The sequence below is a fragment of the Diabrotica undecimpunctata genome, chromosome 9 (assembly GCF_040954645.1).
Source record: "Diabrotica undecimpunctata isolate CICGRU chromosome 9, icDiaUnde3, whole genome shotgun sequence".
Lineage (NCBI taxonomy): Eukaryota > Metazoa > Arthropoda > Insecta > Coleoptera > Chrysomelidae > Diabrotica > Diabrotica undecimpunctata.
In genome coordinates, this window is record NC_092811.1 from 132,373,599 (window position 1) to 132,395,493 (window position 21,895).

Below are 21,895 nucleotides of genomic sequence, written 5' to 3' on the forward strand. Positions count from 1 at the left end.
GAACGTTTACTAACATTTCGCTAAAAAATTCCCAATGGCGGCACCACACTCCGCTATGTGTTATTTGTTATGCGGCTCAGGAGAAGAGGTCACTCAACCAGGAGAAACCAGATTCTGGAAGAAGAAGACGATCTAATTTGCAATTTCAACTTTGATCTTACATTTCTCAAAAAGGACAATTATAGGGAGATAAGTTTGTTTTTTACTAGAGGTTATCGACGTGATTAGAGAAACAACTTTCTTTTGTTCCTACAATTTGTCAAACATGCTAGGGATATGTGATTTGTATGTTTCGATTTTCTTATAATTTATATATCATAATTTTAAAACTATTAGAAAATTTTATCCATGTTATAGCAGGTATATGAATTTTTGTTGCTGATGTTATATGGAGGAATTTTGCATATGACATTTTCTATTGATTTTTTTTTATTTATACAATATATTGATGAAATTTATTTTAAATATTTATGTGTTTTATTATTCCTTATGGTCCTCTTACTTGCAAATACAACAGCAGAGATACTAAACCACGAAAACATAGCCTGAGTAAGATTGAGTTAAGGTAAACTATTTGAATAATTGTAGTACAATTCATAATAATCATAATAATATATATTTATATATTAGGAGGGGTCAGATTAAGAGAAATAAGATTTTAGGAGTTAGTCCAATAGATATATTAGTACGTTTAAAAATATAAACGTTATAAATTCATCGTGTTTTAGTGTTAGTTTTTGAAGACTCTAAATAAGTAAAATAAACATTACATGTGTTATGAAAATAAATAAGAAACTGCATTGTGTAAATATGGACGGGCATATATATAAACGAACTCTTCTAGTAAAAAATAAATAAAGTATATTACTATATAACAAATAAAATATATATAAAAACAATAAAACGATAAATTGTCTAAATTCAAGCAGACAATTTCAGTTCCAGGTTTTAGTCTATCGTGTAGATTTTCCACATTAGTGCACCTTCCATAGAAACCGATTATTCGAAATATGGATCAAACGTTTGGTAGTATTCTTGACTTTTCCTAGATATACCTACAAATAAAAAAAAAATTTAGCATGTCAAGTAATTAAAACATATAAATATGTTACCAATACTGGACAAGAAATCCAAGAATAATTGCAAAAGAATTTACATCAATAAATTTAATGGGAAAACTTCTGACCAAAACTTACTTAACATGTTTTTTACGGCTTGAACCGTTGGTTATACATCCAGTTATATGATATTACAAGGTTAATTTGTAGTGTGTAGTTTAAGTGTTGAATAAATGACTTGTTACTAAGTAAAGTTAGCTTTGTCGTTTTTACACGGCCTTTCAGTTTTTTTTTGCTGACAACCCAGAAGCTCTTCAACATCTTCTAAACCAGGTAATTCAGGAAGAAGAATCATCGTGGTTTAAAATAAATATTACCAAAACAAAGATGATGGTTATTATTAGAGTCCGGATTTATAAGGATAATATATATATATATATATATATATATATATATATATATATATATATATATATATATATATATATATATACTGAAAAAGCGATAAACGCTTGTCATCAACGCTGATCAAATAGAATACAAAACTCAAATATTTGGGTGTGCAGCGGAAGATAGGACAAAGAAGTACTCTTTTTAGTTAACCAAGCTTTCGCAAATCTTTATTTGCATCATCAGGGTGCTACAATAAACAAAATTAGTACAAAATACAGAAAAGAATTATTTTGCATCTTACACTAATTGAGGTTAGTTGTCGTGATGTTTATTAAATGAAATGTGCAACTCATTTGATCCCTACAAATGATGGCGAAAACTATCCAAAATTGTTTTTAAAAAAACGTTCTTTAACAAATACATATTTAAAACACTTTAAAACACATATACAAGAACACTCAAATAAAATTATGTTAAAATAATTACAGAACATGTCATAATATAAAATTTAGGTTATAAACATTCTTATCAGAAACAAAAGAATTGGTTGTGAATTCGTTACTGCCAACTTAAAACGATAGAACGTTAGATCTTAATGATAACAATGTAAAGGTAATAGTATACCTGATAGACGCTGAACTTCTTGAAACAGAAAAGGTAAAAAGACTTATATTAGAAGAAGTAGGAGAGGTACTGTATATCTCATATATAATGAAACTTATATTGTTGATGATGAATTGTCTGTGTTAGTAGATTCGTGTTTATCCAAAGTTAACAATAATGAATATAGGTTGCTTAAATTATTGGTATCTGTCTTTTTGTTAATAGTTTCTTTTTCTTGAAAAATGAAAGCCATCTCGAGAAACAATCTTTTTAAATAATTGCTCTCCGTGGATAGGATTTTTACATTTGGAAAATCGAAAGAGTGCCCTGTTGTGTTAGCATGTGTGGCTAGAGAACATCTATCAGGGTGTAACCTAATGTCACTCTTGTGAAGAGTCAAGCGGCAGAAACTTTTTGGGAGGTGTGACCTATATAAGAACCTTCACAGCCCAAACAATTAAGTTTGTAGACAACATCACTTTTATCTAAGTTTGGTACTTTATCTTTCAATGACTTGTACAAAGATCCCACAACTAGAGTGCTTTTATAAGCAATTTTTACATTTGGTAGGTATTGAGCAAAAATTCTGGTCAATTTGGGAGAGACGTCCTTAATAAATGGAAGTGATACAAAAGATATATTAGGAATATTGTTAGTCAGTGAGTGGGAATCAGAGCTAACTTTCATAGCACCTGTATTTTGGGGAGGGTTTACTTGTGTGTTGAGTATAACAGAGGATGTGTTAAAGATGATTTTCCTGAGTAAGGATTCGGGGTAAGAATTATCTAGGAACAACTGTAAAAGGATGTTGAGATTCTTTTTTCTAAAAACAGGGTCAGCTAGTTTACAAACTCGTGTGGTCATTTGTTTGACTAGATTAATTTTCATGCTTGACTTGTGGTAAGAGTGGTAGTTGAGATATCTTCCAGAGTTACACTTTTTTCTATACCAATCAATTGTAATGATGTTATCCGGTTCTCTAATAAACATTGTGTCGAGAAAAGGAACAGATTGGTTTTGATCCTCTTTTTCAAGAGTAAATTGAATGTGGGAGTCGTAGCTATTGAAAATGTCTAAGAGCTCAAATTCTAAACCTTGTGGGCACGACATAATAATGTCATCCACATACTTTTTAATAAAAGGAACATTGAAAGGAACAACCTGAAGAATAATATCCAACAGATCATCCATTACAATATGTAGCTAGAATTGGAGAGATACTGGCTCCCATAGGAGTGCCAAAGGTTTGTTTATAATATTTGTTATTGAAAGAGAAGCAAGTGGAATTAAACAAGAACTCTATCATCTCAATAAACATATCGTAATCGATGCTACATACTTGTGAAATTTTATTCCAGTGTTTATGAATAGATCGGAGAACGGCATTTAAATAAACATTACTGAAGAGGGAGACCACATCTAGACTAACGAGAACATAATTATGTGGTAATACAGTTCTGTTAAATAACTCAACATATTGATCAGGGTTCATCCTACATAACCCTCCCTAGTGACCTAACTAGCAATATTCAAAATAAATCTAATGCCATAATAAAACGCCTTTGGCAACATAAACAAATTGATTTGAACACAAAAAAGAGACTCTCATCCTATAAAAGTGTTGTTGCTAAATTCTACACCCTCCCTAAAATCCATAAACCTAGCTTAACTATGAGACCTATAGTTTCCTCCATAGGCTCACCAACTGAACATATTGCAGGCTTTCTCACTAATATTTTGACCAAAGCTTATGATTCAAGTAATGACTACTACATCAGAGATTCTTTCCAAGTTGTTGAGTTATTTAACAGAACTGTATTACCACATAATTATGTTCTCGTTAGTCTAGATGTGGTCTCCCTCTTCAGTAATGTTTATTTAAATGCCGTTCTCCGATCTATTCATAAACACTGGAATAAAATTTCACAAGTATGTAGCATCGATTACGATATGTTTATTGAGATGATAGAGTTCTTGTTTAATTCCACTTGCTTCTCTTTCAATAACAAATATTATAAACAAACCTTTGGCACTCCTATGGGAGCCAGTATCTCTCCAATTCTAGCTACATATGTAATGGATGATCTGTTGGATATTATTCTTCAGGTTGTTCCTTTCAATGTTCCTTTTATTAAAAAGTATGTGGATGACATTATTATGTCGTGCCCACAAGGTTTAGAATTTGAGCTCTTAGACATTTTCAATAGCTACGACTCCCACATTCAATTTACTCTTGAAAAAGAGGATCAAAACCAATCTGTTCCTTTTCTCGACACAATGTTTATTAGAGAACCGGATAACATCATTACAATTGATTGGTATAGAAAAAAGTGTAACTCTGGAAGATATCTCAACTACCACTCTTACCACAAGTCAAGCATGAAAATTAATCTAGTCAAACAAATGACCACACGAGTTTGTAAACTAGCTGACCCTGTTTTTAGAAAAAAGAATCTCAACATCCTTTTACAGTTGTTCCTAGATAATTCTTACCCCGAATCCTTACTCAGGAAAATCATCTTTAACACATCCTCTGTTATACTCAACACACAAGTAAACCCTCCCCAAAATACAGGTGCTATGAAAGTTAGCTCTGATTCCCACTCACTGACTAACAATATTCCTAATATATCTTTTGTATCACTTCCATTTATTAAGGACGTCTCTCCCAAATTGACCAGAATTTTTGCTCAATACCTACCAAATGTAAAAATTGCTTATAAAAGCACTCTAGTTGTGGGATCTTTGTACAAGTCATTGAAAGATAAAGTACCAAACTTAGATAAAAGTGATGTTGTCTACAAACTTAATTGTTTGGGCTGTGAAGGTTCTTATATAGGTCACACCTCCCAAAAAGTTTCTAGCCGCTTGACTCTTCACAAGAGTGACATTAGGTTACACCCTGATAGATGTTCTCTAGCCACACATGCTAACACAACAGGGCACTCTTTCGATTTTCCAAATGTAAAAATCCTATCCACGGAGAGCAATTATTTAAAAAGATTGTTTCTCGAGATGGCTTTCATTTTTCAAGAAAAAGAAACTATTAACAAAAAGACAGATACCAATAATTTAAGCAACCTATATTCATTATTGTTAACTTTGGATAAACACGAATCTACTAACACAGACAATTCATCATCAACAATATAAGTTTCATTATATATGAGATATACAGTACCTCTCCTACTTCTTCTAATATAAGTCTTTTTACCTTTTCTGTTTCAAGAAGTTCAGCGTCTATCAGGTATACTATTACCTTTACATTGTTATCATTAAGATCTAACGTTCTATCGTTTTAAGTTGGCAGTAACGAATTCACAACCAATTCTTTTGTTTCTGATAAGAATGTTTATAACCTAAATTTTATATTATGACATGTTCTGTAATTATTTTAACATAATTTTATTTGAGTGTTCTTGTATATGTGTTTTAAAGTGTTTTAAATATGTATTTGTTAAAGAACGTTTTTTTAAAAACAATTTTGGATAGTTTTCGCCATCATTTGTAGGGATCAAATGAGTTGCACATTTCATTTAATAAACATCACGACAACTAACCTCAATTAGTGTAAGATGCAAAATAATTCTTTTCTGTATTTTGTACTAATTTTGTTTATTGTAGTACCCTGATGATGCAAATAAAGATTTGCGAAAGCTTGGTTAACTAAAAAGAGTACTTTTTTGTCCTATCTTCCGCTGCACACCCAAATATTTGAGTTTTGTATATATATATATATATATATATATATATATATATATATATATATATATATATAGACGCTTCCGAAGAAACTGAAGCTGTTTTCACTTGAAGATACTATTTGTGTGGGGATCATCCCATTCTGGGTTTGGTTTTACAGTTTGTGGTGTGACTTCGCTGTTTCCACTACTTTTCTCCATGCTTCTCCCTCTTTGATTGTCCTTTCTATATTTTTAATTTCCATACTCATTAAGTCTTCTTCCACTTGTTGTCTCCATTTCAGTTTAGGTCTGCCTCTGTTTTTTAACTGGTGGTATCCATTTCATTATAACTCTTAACGGATCATTATGTGTCCATACCATCTAATTCTTTGTGCTTTTATTGCTCTATGTTCTTTTGGCCCATATCCATTGTCTTGCATCCTCTTCGTTTACCCTCTTTGGTCCTCGTATTTTTCTGATAATCTTCCTCTTAAAAATTTTCAATTGCTCTTCTCTTGCTGTTAATGTAAATGTTTCTGCGGCATATACTACTATTGGCCTTATGATCGTTTTGTAGATTTTCATTTTTATGTTTCTTCGTGCAATATTTCTTTTCTCCATATATTCTGCATTAGTTCATAAATCTGTCTGTATAGTGCCTCCCCACCGTATTTTACAAGTTCTGCACATATTCCGTCTTTTTCCGCCGTTTTCCCGTTTTAAAGTTTGTATTTTCTCTTTCACTTCTGTATAGGTTAATTCTTCTTTTTCATCTTGTTCTGTGTTCGTTATTGTTTCTCTTTCTTCTTTTCTATCCGTTATCTGCTTCTATAGCTATATTAGCTGTCCGTTTTCGGTTACCTAGTTTTAAGTATTGGTACAATGGTTTTGAGCTGTGTCTTTTATTTTTTGTTTCTATCTCGGTTATAATTTCTACTTTTTGATTTCTTTTCAATCTACATAATTTTTTTGTCTTTTTCGTATGATTATAAGTATAATGCTTATGGTAAATAATAAAAGCAAGAATATTTTCTTTTTAAATATGAATGAAATATGCAAAAATAAGTCATATGACATTAATTTTTTATGCTTTTTTTTAATTTATATGCCTTTTTTTAAATGTTAGTGGTTACTCCATGCTTTTTTATAGATATTCTTATCATTTTTGCATTTGACATAGTTTTTATATGATTCTATTCTTCAAAACATAGTCTATAAAAGCATGTCAAAAAATATTATTTATATTGATATTTTTGCTAATCTTTATTTGTTAATATTTTCGCTCATATACTCCACCTATATTTAGATACTTCCGGGACTTCCCAGTCAACGTCATTCCGTCTGTAAATAAAACCCCCTTGAGACTGTAGACATTGTAGTGGTATTTGTGTTATATATTTGTAAATAAAATTAAAATACAAAATCCAAAACAATCCATAACTGAATGAGTAAAGGAATATAAAGAGTTAACATTCGAACGTAAATTATTTTGTAGAGCATGTGTAAAGGCGGTAAGTTTTATTTTACAAATCATCCATATCCATAGGGTGTTTCTTAAATAATGCGAAAATATTTAGTTGCATTAAGCATGCGAGTTTTCTGCTTATCCTATAAGCAGCTTCTAGAACTTCTACAAAATAGAAATAACCTGAAATGACAAAACACCAAAAGCATAGAGACTCATAAGAGTGGTAGGGTAAGAATTCCGAAGCATGAAAAACAATACACGCTTAGAGCAGGATTATCTACGAAAACAGACAGCTCCATCTAGTACGTAGGGTTGTACATTCTGGACAACCAAGATGTGATGCTGGGTAAAGGTAAATTTCTCGATATAAGGGAGTATTCGACAACACTTTCTACAAACCAATCAGAAGGGTAATTCGTCTAAAAGGAATAGACGAAAGAGTCTGCTAATATTTAAATCGAAGAATGAAGATTTAATGAAGAAGAAGAATGAAGTCCTAGTTTGGTCCATCCCTGTCTGATTATCAAACGTTGGCGATCATTGCCAATAATAACTTCGTTTACGGGAGCTTCAAACAGATTAGCGAATATCCCTTGATACCATTCTCGGATATTTCGGAGCCAGGATGTCCTTCTTCGGCGATCTTGCCCTGTATTATGAAGTCTCTCTGATGTCTCCATTACATGGCCGGAATATTTCGAATTTAGGCTTTGTAACTTTTAAATTGTTATTGATTTCGTTATTCCTGTGCTCTTTTTCATTCAGTGTGAAACTATTTCATTTCTTATTCTATCAACTCAATTTATCCGTAATATTCGTCGGTAGATCCATATCTCCTAGACCTCTAATGTTTTCATTAGTGTCTCTGTAAGGGTCTAGCTCTCCACACCATACTGAAATGTCGAGAATATGTAGCAGCATATTAATCTGATTTTAAGATTTAATGTAATATCTCTACCTATATGAGAATTTTCTTTAGTTTATAGAAGGCGGCTCTGGATTTTTTAATACATATTCTTATTTCTTTGTTTACATATCAGTTGTCGTTATCGTTCCAGATTGTTGACTCTCTAACTTTATTCCATACGCTCTGATGTTCATTGGTTGTAACTCTGTTTATTGAAAACTGTAAGTTTTGTCTTAAAAGTATTAAGATTTAACATTCATATTCATTTTTTCCTTCTGATTTCTTTGTTGATTTTGTGGTATTCAACAGTGTTTTAATTTTTCTGTTACTGTCTGTTTTCTGTATGTACTTTCAGTCTCCGTTAAATGGTTTCTGAGATACACCATAGTCAACAGTACGGACTAAACATTAATACCCACAAAACGAAACAAATGATTATCAGCAAGGAGAATATAAATGGGGCTCATCTATACATTAATGGGACGCAGATAGAGCGAATAAAACAGTATTGCTACCTGGGAACTATTATAAACGAATAGTGGGGCAATGTACAGGAAATAAAGTGCCGCATAGGAATGGCAAGAACGGTCTTTAACAAAATGAGCGCCATCTTCAAAAGTCACAACATATCCCTAGATACAAAAATGAGACATTTGAGATGCTATGTTTTCTCTGTGTTGTTGTACGGGGCGGAGGCATGGACGCTTACAGACACCACTATTAAAAAACTTGAAGCATTTGAGATGTGGCTCTATAGAAGAATGCTGAGAATATCATGGACAGCAAGGATCACGAACAAGGAAGTTCTAGAAAAAATGAAGAAGGAACGAGAGATTGTGTTTACGATCAAACGCATAAAATTGCAATATCTGGGACACGTTATGAGAAATCAGCACCGTTACTCCCTGCTGCAGTCTATATTGCAAGGTAAAGTCAAAGGTAAGCGAGGACACGGTAAAAGGAGAATATCATGGCTGCGGAATTTAAGAACGTGGTTTAAGAAAACCTCAACGGAGCTGTTTCGAGCCGCAGCGAGCAAGGTCATGATTGCCAATATGATTTCCAACATCCAAAACGGATAGGAACCAGAAGAAGAAGAGATAGACCATAATTTAAAATGAAAGAAACATTCAACTAGGTCACAAACAACTAAAATTAATATAACAATCAACTAACATATGAAACAGTAAGAGGTCCGTTCACAAGCTCCAAATCTCTCCATTTTAGCTACCAATAAAACGTTAATTTGAGGATCATTATAAAGAACACATACGTTTCTTTTTCTATCTATTTACTGTGATACGCAGTAGCTCGAGTGAATAACAGATTTTATTGATTTTTTTAATTTGTCGTCTAATTGCTTGAATCAATAAGAATATAGAATACATTGTACTTTTCATTTACTCATATACTAGCCTTAGTGTTATTCCTTTATATGTATGAAACATAAATGTCAAAGAAAGCATCGTACGTGATTGCCCCACGTTGGGCGCCAATTGAACGTATGGTGCTTTGCATAACACATTGCTTTTATAAAGCTTTATTCTGGATTTTTAATTGTTCTAATATTTTATACTTAATACCCTTTGTTTATAATCAAAAGCAAATAGTATATTGATCTACAAACTTGAAGAAATTCTTTAAAAACATTTTTGATTTATGGCAAATTTTATAATTTTGCAAAAATCCGTAAATATTTACATATCAAAATTCATCAAATAAGGGTAGAAAGTTGGCGGCCGAATAACCAATACCCTTTATAAATACAATCTCACCCTTGTACAAAAGTCGTCCAGTAAAAAGAACCAATTTTTTGTTAGCTAACTTACACCTCGGTTGAAAATGTTATTACCTGTTAAAAAGCTGATGATTATGCTGTTAAGATATTAATAAATTGTCCCTAGAATACTATAGTTATCGTAGGTGAAGTTTATGTGTTGTTTGCGAAAATTATAACCCTTCATTCACAAGTGTATTACATCCATAAACAACCTGTACGCAGATTTGTATTTTAAATAAAGCTACCATTAAAGAGAAAACTAGTGAAGAATTAAAAGACGATGGCTCAAAAATAGAAATGCATGAAAAAAAATGGGTAAAGAAAGAACCGGAATCCCAATCCGACGCCTGAAAGGGCAAAATGATAGGAGAAGAAGAACTAGAAATAAAGTTATCATAATATGATCCGATTTAAACAGAATGGAACTGGTTCTTAAGGATTTGCTTAGAAAAATTAGTGACCTGCATTAAGTTCCATTAAAAAAATTTTATCTGATGAATTTTAAAAGAAGAATAAAAAAAGAATTGTTGATAAAGTTAAAAATTTTAAAGAAAACTGTCTTTGAAGTATTTACAATCCAACTTCAGCCTATCCAGTTATGCTTGTTGATCCATTTGCTTATGCAATAACTCACTCTTATAACTGTTAATACCAAAGAATCCCAGAAGAGATTATGGAATCGCTTGGTAATTTTTTGAGTGGGTGTTCCAGCCCCATCCACCATCCATGTTTTTATTTTAAAAGTCTTCTTCTTCTTCTTTCCTCTTTTATGTGGGCTTTAAAGCCTGTTTCTTCTTCAATATTAGCCTAATAAATGTTTAAATTATCGCACCATCTTGTCCTTGGTCTGCCAATACTTCTTCGTCCATTTGGTGACTTATCCCGTACTACTCGTACTATCCTATCCTCTGCCATTCTACTAATGTGTTCGTTCTACTCCTGTTTCCGTTTTGTCCATTTATGTCTTCTACATTGCATGCTCTTCTTATGTTTTCCCTTTTCTTCCTATTCAACATGAATCAACATCCTTTTCCCTGATATTCTCCGGAGTATTTTCATCTCTGTTGTTTCTAGTTGTCGTCTCGTTTTAGATGTATCAGGTTTTGTTTCCGCCGTGTATGTTAATATAGGTCTAATTGCTGCTTTATAGATTCTTGTTTTTGTGTCTTGTCCTAGGTGTTTCTTCTTCCAGATTGTGTCATTAAGAGATCCCGCCGCTTTACTTGCTTTTAAGCTTTGTAGTCGTACTTCTTCTTCAACATCTACGTAACTGGTTATATCTATTCCCAGATATGTAAACATTGCTTCCTGCTGCTTTATTATTTTCCCATCAATTTCGATTTTACTTCGTAGTGGGTATTTAGATGTTGTCATACATTTGGTTTTTTCTGCTGATATTATTTATCATATTGTATTGTGTTTTGTACTTCATGTAGACCTCTCGTTTCTCTTTATATTTCTTTTCTGAACAATGGTATATTGTTGTTGTTTCTTTTGTTCAGTATGACTTTGCGTTTTCCTAGAGCTTCTGTTCCTGCTCTCGGAATTTTTAAAGTGAATTTAAAATAATCGGTAAATATTAAATCTAATCTGAGGAAAAGGATTCTTGCTCTTAAAGTCGATTTTGTAAGTAAAGTAGTTTATATGTGCTATCATAGAGGTCGATTCAGTATCTCTTTCAGTAAGCTCTGAAGTTTGTAGGAGCTCTCAAGTAATAAATAATTCTTTTATGTTTAATTTTTTCGTTTTCTTTGGATACCTGTACATTTTTTTATTTTTTTTTTGAGAACGTTGAAAGATCTCTCTATTTGAGGTGAATAGCTACTGGAGAGAGAGGTTATCTACCTCACTCAATCTTTAGTAAGAATCGTTTCTGTTTGTAAATGAAGTGGCTATTTATACTAAATCAAACCACGGATGGTCCAGATTTTTATTTTAGAATGTTTGGTAAATTATGTTAAAAATGAATATCAAAGAAAACGCAGAATGAAGAACCTACACACGCAGCACACCATAATATTGTCCATAAACACTATCGTAAACACCTTATCGAAATTTGTTATGAAATATACAACGAGCTGTTAAGATTTACAGCAACATATCCTTTAAGAAAATGTAATTCATATGATTAATGATCTTATTAAATGAATAATTGTATTATGTTTGCAGCATACGATAAAAATAAGCGTCTAGTGCGGAATTGGGACGAGTTTTTTTAAAATTGGTACCTAAATTCAGTATTTTTCAATTAAATTATATCCTTATCTGACCCAAAATATTTTCCAGAGAGAAATTTAAGATTTTTCAGTATATTAAAATCAGAGAAAGCTAAATATGGCGAGTAGAGTGGCTGTTCTAACAATTAATTCTTCAAACCATTCAATTTTTTAATACTAAATCGTTCTTAGGTGCGATACATTGTCTGGTGTAAATCTTCCTGGAACAATAGTATTCTAGGGACATACAAGGTTAAAAAATTGTAATGATTTACATATCCGAAAGTAAAAGAATGTAATAGTAATTATATGGTGGTTATTTTATTTTCTCGCGACTTCCAACCACCTCCATCTGATTAGTCCAGGCGTTAGTCCAAAGAGCATACAACAAGGTTTATTTACCTTAAAAACTACGTCAGTCTTTTAGGTCCATTTGGTCCTAATTCATAGGAAATAGATTGGACAAGATCATGGTTTTGATGCTTGTATTTGGAGGTTTTGTGGGAAGATTGTTTTTTGTAGCTGGGGCTCCGGTTGGAAGACTGTTTGGAGGGACTCTTGTAAAAAGCCATAGGGGCATAGTTAACTTTGACTGGGAGTAGATCACTGGGTGTCGGTAGAAAGTACTTTACTATTGGCGTTTCTAAATAAGGAGAAGGTTTTGATTTAAGAGAGCTTGGATTACTGTCTTCGGCAATTTGAGTGTACTTAGAATCAGAAGCTGCTTGCATTTCATCATTTTCGGGTTCGTCTGAATTAAAATCTGTCGCAATTTGTTGATTTTTGGAAGGGGGTGAGAGGTATGGACTGGTTGAAATGATATCTTTGGCTTCGTCTAACGTTACATCGAAAGAATTTGCTACAGACTGAAAAGAATTCGGACTAGTTTGTCCTCGGGGATCAACATTAAATTCGTTGTTATCAGAATCTATAAGATAAGCATTATTCTGATGTGAAACTGGTATTTTATGATGAGAAGTTATGTCGAAATTTTCATTCAAATCTTCAGGAGGTTCTTCGAAAACAGAGTCATCTTTAACCGGAGCCACATAGGTAGGTTTTTTATGTACGACTTTTGGAATATTAGAGGGAACAACCTGTTGATTAACCACACCAGAAGCTGCATGTATAACCTCATTCTCTTTATCATTTGGTATCACATACGCCTGATAACTATCGTGAGACTCGTGGTCTACAGGTCGGTTTCCGAATAAGTCAGGTTTGTGGGGATCGAGTGATGAGGATGCTGACAATAGTTTACCAATGATAGTACCGAAACTAGGAGACGTTTGGTGGGGGTTGACGTCTGACGGTGATGCGTAGTGATCTGGTTGATGATGATTGTGACTGCCACGGTTTGTCACTTTCTTTAGGAGCAATAACCCAGCTGCATCTGAAATATAAAAAGATATACTAAATATGTGGATGTTTAAATATGTACAAAAATAGATTTGTATTTGTTTAAAAAGCCTTCATAAATATTTTTTTATACGGCAGCATAATAATAAAAGAGCCCAATGAAGTAACATCTTATCGACCCTTATATAACCCTTATATGTAAAAGATTGCTTTTACAAAGGTTATACGTAGATCATGAATTCCTAACATTACTTCCAAAACATCAGTTTGGTTTTCAGGAAAATCACACCACTACCCAACAATTTCATCGAATCATAAATGATATATAAAAAAGTCTTGAAGAAAAAAAAATACTACAACGCTGTATTTCTAGACATCTCACAAGCGTTTGACAAAGTCTGGCACAGAGGTCTGCTTTACAAAATAAACATAGCACTATCCAGTAACTATTTCCTCCTACTTAAATCCTACATATTAAATAGATATTTCTGTATAAAATTCAAAGACCAACAATCCAACCTGTGTCCTATCAACTCCGGAGTCCCGCAGGTAGTGTTCTAGGGCCGCTGCTTTTCTCACTCTACACAGCCGATATACCAAAGACTAATAATACTACAATCGCTTCCTTTGCTGACGACGTAGCAATACTAGCTGTAAATGAAGATCCCATACAAGCCTCACAAAACCTGCAACATCATCTGAACATACTCAGTGATTGGTATACGAAATGGAGAACAAAAGTAAATAAAACAAAAGCAACTCAAATAACATTTACCAACCGTCACAACATATGTCCACCTATAAGGATAGAAAATGTAAGAATACTAACAGTAACAGACGCTAGATACCTTGGCCTTCATCTTGACCAACTTCTCACTTGGAAGAAACATATCCAGACTAAAAGAAGGCAGCTCGACTTAAAATTCTGGCAAATGTATTGGCTTTTTGGACGTAAATCAAAACTTACCATCCAAAACAAAATTCTTCTATACAAAGCCATACTCAAACCGATCTGGTTCTACGGACTACACCTATGGGGTTATGCAAAGCCAACGTCACTGAATATTATCCAAAGATTCCAGTCTAAAGTGCTAAGATCAATAGTGGATGCACCATGGTACGTAAGTAATCAAACACTTCACTACGACTTAAAGATTCCTTTCATCAGAGAAGAAATCCGTCGAGCCACGGAGTCACAAAATGAACATACTATTCACCATAAAAATGAGCTTGTAAGAGAATTATTCAACAATGATCCAGCCACCAGATAGAACCTGGCCCCAAGACCTACTTTAAAACTAAACCAAAATAGAATAAGGTGAGACATCATTTCACGAGCAAAACCTGTAAAACATTTACTTAATAATCTGTAATAATGTAGATTGTAAATTAACATAATTATAAAAAAAATCAGCATAATAATTTTTTCCAGGATTTAACACTTTTGTCTTCACATATACCACAGTATCACAATTGTAGCGAGTTACTCGCTATAATTTTGGTACTTCACTGTAGACGGTATTCTTCCTTCAAATCAATGCTTTGTTATATCCAAATTTATCCATTGTACACTTCATTCTATAATACTTTCCAACTACTATAAGCCATACCAGAAGAACTACTAAGTTATTTTTCTGTAATCTAATTTATGAAACTGGCTGCTATCCTCAACAGTGGTTACGCTCTACCTTTATTCCCCTGCCCAAGAAAGTCAATGCAAAAAGATGTGAGGATCACAGACTCATTAGCCTGATGAGTCACACTTTAAAGATATTCTTAAAAATACTACATCAAAGAGTATACAAAAAATGTGAATGGGACATCAGTGACTCCCAGTTCGGGTTTAGGCAAGGTTTAGGAACACGAGAAGCAATAGTAGCAACACAGGTGCTGGTCCAAAATTGTTACGATCAGAAGAAGGATGTGTTCCTATGCTTTTTAGATTACCAAAAAGCGTTTGATCGTGTCCAACACCACAAGTTAATGCAGATCCTCAAGAAAGTTGATATAGACCAAAAAGACATAAGATGCATTGAAAACTTGTACTGGCATCAAACGGCACAGTTAAAAATAGACAATTCTATATCCAAACCCATACATATAAGAAGGGGCGTTCGACAGGGATGTGTGCTTTCCCCTCTTTTATTTAACATTTATTCGGAAGCCATATTTCAAGAGTCTCTGGAGGACGCAAAGATGGGAATCAAAGTGAATGGAGTACTGATCAACAACATACGATATGCTGATGATGGTGTCTTAATTTGTGACAACATAGTCGATCTTCAACAACTTGTCACTATAATCGGAGAATACAGTAAGCGAATGGGATTAGAGATTAATACCAAAAAAACCAAATTTATGATCATCTCCAGAAACTTGGATGCACTTGAAAACTCCACCATAACACTGAATACTAAGTCCATTGAAAGAGTGAGTGAATTTAAATACCTGGGATCGTGGCTTTTTGAAGACTGGGCATCGGACAGGGAAGTAAAATGTCGCATTGAGCAAGCTCGACAAGCTTTCGTAAAATTCAAGAAGGTACTGACTTGTTCAGAGTTCGATCTTCAACTGAGACTAAGGTTTACTAAGTGCTACGTGTGGTCAGTGCTGCTATATGGCGTAGAGGGCTGGACACTCAAAACGAGGGATATAAACAGATTAGAAGCTTTCGAAATGTGGCTCTATCGCCGTATCCTAAAAATACCATGGACAGCGAAAATCACAAATATAGATGTCCTTAAAAGAATAAACCAAGAACGCCAACTTTTCGAAACCATCAAGAAAAGGAAAACGGCGTATCTAGGTCACATCATGCGAAATGAAAAATACCAGTTCCTCCAACTTATAATCGAGGGTAAAATTGAAGGCAAGAGAGGAATGGGACGCAAGAAAATGTCCTGGCTCCGAAACATAAGGCAATGGACAGGGATTAACGACATACAATCTCTGATACATATTGCAAGAAATAGAGAATTAATGGAAAATGTGATCGCTAACATCCATTAGTGGATTTGCATCTAAAGAAGAAGAAGAAAGCTTATCAAATCCTAACACTTAAGTCATTTCCTATAATCACATGGTCTGTCTTCTATAAGTATTTTTTGAAGTGAATTTGTTCTATCAAATTTTAATATCTTTTTTGTTATTTTTTTTAAATTAAATTAATATTAAATAATTTATATAATAGTAAATCTTCTTCTTCTTCTTCTTTTTATATAGACATGACATGTCTGTTTTTCAATATGCCTCCAGTAAGTTGTCGTTCCATCGTTTTCGTGACCTTATTACTGATCTTCTTCCTATTGGGGAACCGTCTGTTGCCGTCTTTACTACTCTATTTGTTGTCATTCGGTTTATATGATCGTTCCATCCTATTCTAATATTTGTAACCCAGTTCTTGATGTTCTCCACCTTGCATTTACGTCGTATATATGTACTTCTAGTTCTGTCCCATAGTGTCTTACCATAAATTTTTCTAAGTGTTTTCATCTCTGCTCTTTCTAACATCATTTTTGTCCTCTCTGTGTCAGGTCTTGTTTCTGCCGCATATGTCGTTATTGGTCTGATGACTGTTTTGTAAATTCTGCCTTTCATTTCTTTCCCGATATTTTTATTTCGCCATATTGTTTCATTTAGGCAGCCTACGGCTCTGTTTGCTCTATTGACTTGATCTTCCACTTCAGTTTCGAGCTTTCCGTAGCTAGATAATGTGATGCCTAGATATTTAAACTGCATCACTTGTTCTATTTTCTGACCTTCCAGCTCCAATTTACATCTTAGTAAATTTTCTGTTGAAACCATCCATTTTTTCTTTTTTGGGGAAATTAACGTGTTAAATTTTCTGGCGGTTATATTAAATTGGTGCAGCATACGTTGTTAATCATCTTCACTTTGAGAGAGTAGTATTGCGTCGTCTGCATAGCAGATTAGTTTAAGTTTTTTTTTCTCTCACTTGATGTTCTTTTTAGTTCTTACTTTTTTTATTATTTCATCCATAATCAGGTTGAACAATAGAGGACTCAGGAAATCTCCTTGTCTTTTCCCATTGACAGCTTCAATGGGGTCGGTTAGTTCTTCTTCTACTTTTACGTTTATTGTGTTGTTTTGGTAGATATTTTCGATCGTTTTGATTATTTCTAGAGGTATCTCTCTTGCGTACAGTAAGTCGATAACGTCTGTTAATTTGACCCGGTCAAATGCCTTCTTAACGTCCACGAAACATAGATATGTCGGTTTGTTGTATTCTACTGATTTCTCTTGCACTTGCCTCAGTATAAATATAGCGTCGGTGCATGATCTTCTCGACCTAAAACCTCATTCACAAGGAAACTAAGTTCCTGTAGCTGGCTGTATACCATGTATCACAAACAATTTTTGTTAAAATCTGTATATAAATTTAAAAACCCAAACGGGCTATGTCATAAAGACAAAACTTTTTCGGAATCCATATACCATCATCAGTGTCTACGTAAGACTCCACATGAAATTGCTGGTCCTGAGACGAAGTGTCTACGAGGACTTGATGATAGCAACTCAAGTTGAGTTGCTATCATCAAGTCCTCGTAGGTTATTACTTGATTAGTACAACTTAGTCGTTGGTTATTACTTGATTGCTTATTCGAGCGGTAAAATCCCCCAACATTATCATCTTCCCTCTGACTTGATCTACTACTTGTTGGAATTTTGTCATAAAACGCTTCCCTTGTTGTTTGAGGCTTGTTATTTTCTAGGCCGTATACTCCGTTGATGTCCAGGTCTTCCTTCTCCATTCTTATCTTTGCATAATACTAATAAATAATATATTAAATCAATCAAACCTGCTCGATGAGGTGGTGGATAGTGTTCCGGAACGTGATAGTCTTCGTGGTGATCTGAGTGATGGCCGTGATGGTACAAATCCTCTGGAGCACTTGGTGCTGTGTAATGGTGATCTGATTCGTATTCTGGAAATAAATATAATCATTGTATTAAACACGTAGATGACAGACATAAGAAAAATGATATACGAATAAACAAATTGAAGACACTTGCAAAGGTGTACAGTTTTGATGACAATATATGTCATCATCCTTCTTATTTTCACTATACTAAGTCTAAGATGTCTAAGTGTAAGATATAAAAATCTCGTGTCACGGTGTTTGTCCGCGCTAATATCCAAAACCACTGAACCGATTACAATAAAACTGTGTGAAAGTGTATATTTTGGTATAACTTAGGAGATAGGATATTTTTTATCTCGATGAATGACCCTAATTGTAACTTCAATATGTTTTATATGATTCCACCACTAGGCTTCTATAGTTTTATTTCATTTAATCCATATATAAATATAAAATGACGTTTAACAAACGTAGAAAAATGAAAGTCCGTTAAAAAACATGAAAAAACATAAACATTTCATTAGGTACACAAAATATATAGTTGGAAGAGTATATTTTTACAAAATTAATGTTTGTATTTTGCGAACGATTTCCGAAGTCGAAATTAAAATGTCAATAAACTTATTTTAACCTTCAATTGTGGCTGATTCCTATTGAAATAGTAATTACTTTAGAATAGTATCATACGCGAAAGCATTACCATAATCTAAAGTGATTTTTTTCAGTTCCTACAGAAGCGTTGATCGACAATAATTATTCGTATTGCATAATGATCATATAGGCGTTGAATGTGTCCTAACCATCTTAAACTATGCCTTCTAATTTTATCATCAATTAGTGCTACATTAACTAAATTGTTAAATAAATCTGACGCAATACAAGCATTTAAATAACTTTCTATCAAATAAACTAGCTTCCCAATAATATTTATATATAGCTAGTGTCATTGTATGATAATGAGAATCCATGTTAACTGTTTTGGTATTAGAAAATAATGAAACGTTAGAAAATAAAGTAAAAGTAATATATTTTGTCGATTTCTTAAAACTTTTGTAATAAAGGAGGAGACTTTACAAGAACTTAATGGAATCTAGATGCCAATATATATAGTTTTTTCTCAAAGGTATTTTTGATAATTTTGGATAATTCTTAAAAGCTTTTATCAGCCATATTCTTGTAGGTACAAATACGAAAGATAATGGCTCATCGATCAAAGGTGCCTGCTAAACCTTTACTTGTAGTACATCGATTCCTTTGTCATGCTTAGCAAATTCATTTATAAGGCTCATAAAATCTGGTACTCTTTATCAATCGACAAGTTAGCTAGTATCTCCGTACTTGTGCTTCAAAACAGCATAAAACTGATGCAAATACACCGGAATATACATTTTAAAAGACTTTGTTTACATTTCTAACAAAAAATAACATCACTTTATAAAAAACCTAGTTCCTTACCTACATGGGGATGCCCTTTCCCTGAAGACCCCATCCATGGCACTAATATAGCACTAGTTGCTATTTGCTTTCCAAGATTGGTGATAGAGTCTCCCTGTGAACTTACTAGATGACCAGAAGCTGACACCAACTTGCCTCCGCCTTTTATTAGCTGTCCTTTGACAGCTATTACACCACCTTTGATAGCTTTGACGGCCTGGAGTAGTGTGTTGAGGACTGATTTCTTGAGATCCCAGAAATCGAATGAGCTATGGGAGCTGTGACTCTGCAACAATGAAGATAATGGTAAAGTTATGTTAAGATACGGAAAAATACGGCTCCAACTACACAACAATGAAGAAATTAAATAAAAATATCCACCGGTCAATTCGAAAAGACGCAAAAACAAATAATACAAGAGAAATAACTAAAATAATTCAAGAAAACTGCATATGTGGATGCAAGCCGCACAAGAGAGAGACAGATGGAAAGAGCTGAGGGAGACCTATGTCCAGCAGTAGACGCATACAGGTTGATGATGATGATGTTAAGATTGCTGTATGGAGCGGCGAGTTGGATTAGAATATAACAGCTCATATGAAAATACAGTGGTAGACGAAGTATTTCTTACCTCATAATGTGGCGGTGGATGTGGATGATGTTCGTAATACTCGTGCGGGTGAGAATGATCGCCACCGCTACTAGATTTACTGAACGCTCCAGAAGCAGATGCCGATGCCATTGCCAATTGTCCTACTTTTTTCTTGATACTATTACCAATAGCGTTTTTTATAGCGTTTAAAATATCTCCTGATCCCGACCCGGATGATCCTGATGAGTGTCCTGATCTGGAAAATTAAAAATAATTTTTCTACTTACATATTATCAGTATTAATTTATATACCACATTATTTAAAATATATTATTTACCATATTTTACGCGGAAATGTAATTTTGTCTAGCAGTTTTACCTTTTTTGCTCAACATTAAAGAAAGTTCGATGTTAATTAACAAGGTTATGAGAAGATTTAGATTTTTTAAACATATTTTATTTTGTATTTACCTGCAAAATATTTGTTACAACCAGATTATTTATTAGGTACCTAGAATTTATTGTGGCTTTAATCAGTGAGCTCTGAGAGCCCTAAATAAGCGTAGATATTTATTGAATCCCTCAAAGTCTGTATTTGGATTTTTGACCATTCGGACAAACTGATACCTTATTTAAGCGATACTCTAAAACCGGTAAGAAATCAATGGCTCCCTAATAAGTTCGCCATAGTAGTCCGGGCGGATCTGTAAAAAATCGACTAAATTTGAACGTGAGAGATGGCATTCGGATTTTTGCAGAAATAGTTAGTATGAAAAATCATACGAACAAGCTAAACTTTTCTGAGAATAATAATTTTGGGACGCCAAGAAATATGCAAAAAAGTTTACTAGTTCTCTTTTTCTTATGACGCCGTCTCCTTTAGAAAGTTGGCGATCCAAGTGGCAATTGTAGTTTTGGAAATTGCTGGGCGAAAGATTTCTGCGGATGAGAAGTCGAACCATCTCCTCAGGTCTTTCAGCCACGAGTTCTGGCGTCTTCCTACTGATCTTTTGCTCTGTACTTTTCCTTCCAGTATAACTTGAAGTAATTCGTATCTTTCGCCTCTCAGCACATGACCCAAGTATTGCATTTTCCTCTCTTTGATTATTCTTAGTAATTCTTTTTGTTTACACATGCGACGAAGTACCTCAACATTAGTAACTCTTTGTACCCATGGAATTCTCAACATTCGTTTCTATATATACATCTCAAAGGCATCTATCCTTTTTTATATTTCAGAGTCCATTGTCCAACTTTCACAGCCATACAGTAAGAGAGAAAAAACGTAACATCTGATCATTCGGAGTCTAAGCTGTAGACTGATCTTGTAAAAAATGTTTTGATGCTCATGAATGCTTTCCTTGCTTGTTCGATTATTGATAGGATTTCTTTTTTTGGATTGCACTGACTATTGATATTTGCTCCCAAATATTTTATGGAATTTACCTGTTCTATTATTTGACCCTTGGCATGCACATGTACGTTTATTGGTGTCTTTGAAAACACTAAAGTTTTAGTT

The 21,895-nt window shown here is 33.6% G+C and overlaps 1 protein-coding gene across 3 annotated transcripts in view; it reads right to left on the bottom strand.

Annotated features, from left to right (window-relative positions):
- Positions 1 to 838: 838 nt before the first annotated feature.
- Positions 839 to 21,895, bottom strand: part of LOC140450033 (uncharacterized) — a 66,018-nt gene continuing 44,961 nt past the window's right edge. The window contains exons 3-7 of one of the 3 annotated variants that reach the window (XM_072543457.1): positions 20,416 to 20,632; positions 19,806 to 20,070; positions 18,288 to 18,413; positions 13,382 to 13,501; positions 839 to 1,055 (exon numbers count right to left, since the gene is read on the bottom strand). In XM_072543457.1, coding sequence (XP_072399558.1) covers positions 1,000 to 1,055; positions 13,382 to 13,501; positions 18,288 to 18,413; positions 19,806 to 20,070; positions 20,416 to 20,632 — 784 coding nt within the window. In that variant the 3' untranslated portion in view covers positions 839 to 999. Of the gene's footprint in view, positions 1,056 to 12,510; positions 13,502 to 18,287; positions 18,414 to 19,805; positions 20,071 to 20,415; positions 20,633 to 21,895 lie in introns of all 3 variants that reach the window. The other 2 variants (XM_072543456.1, XM_072543455.1) reach the window with 2 other exon arrangements.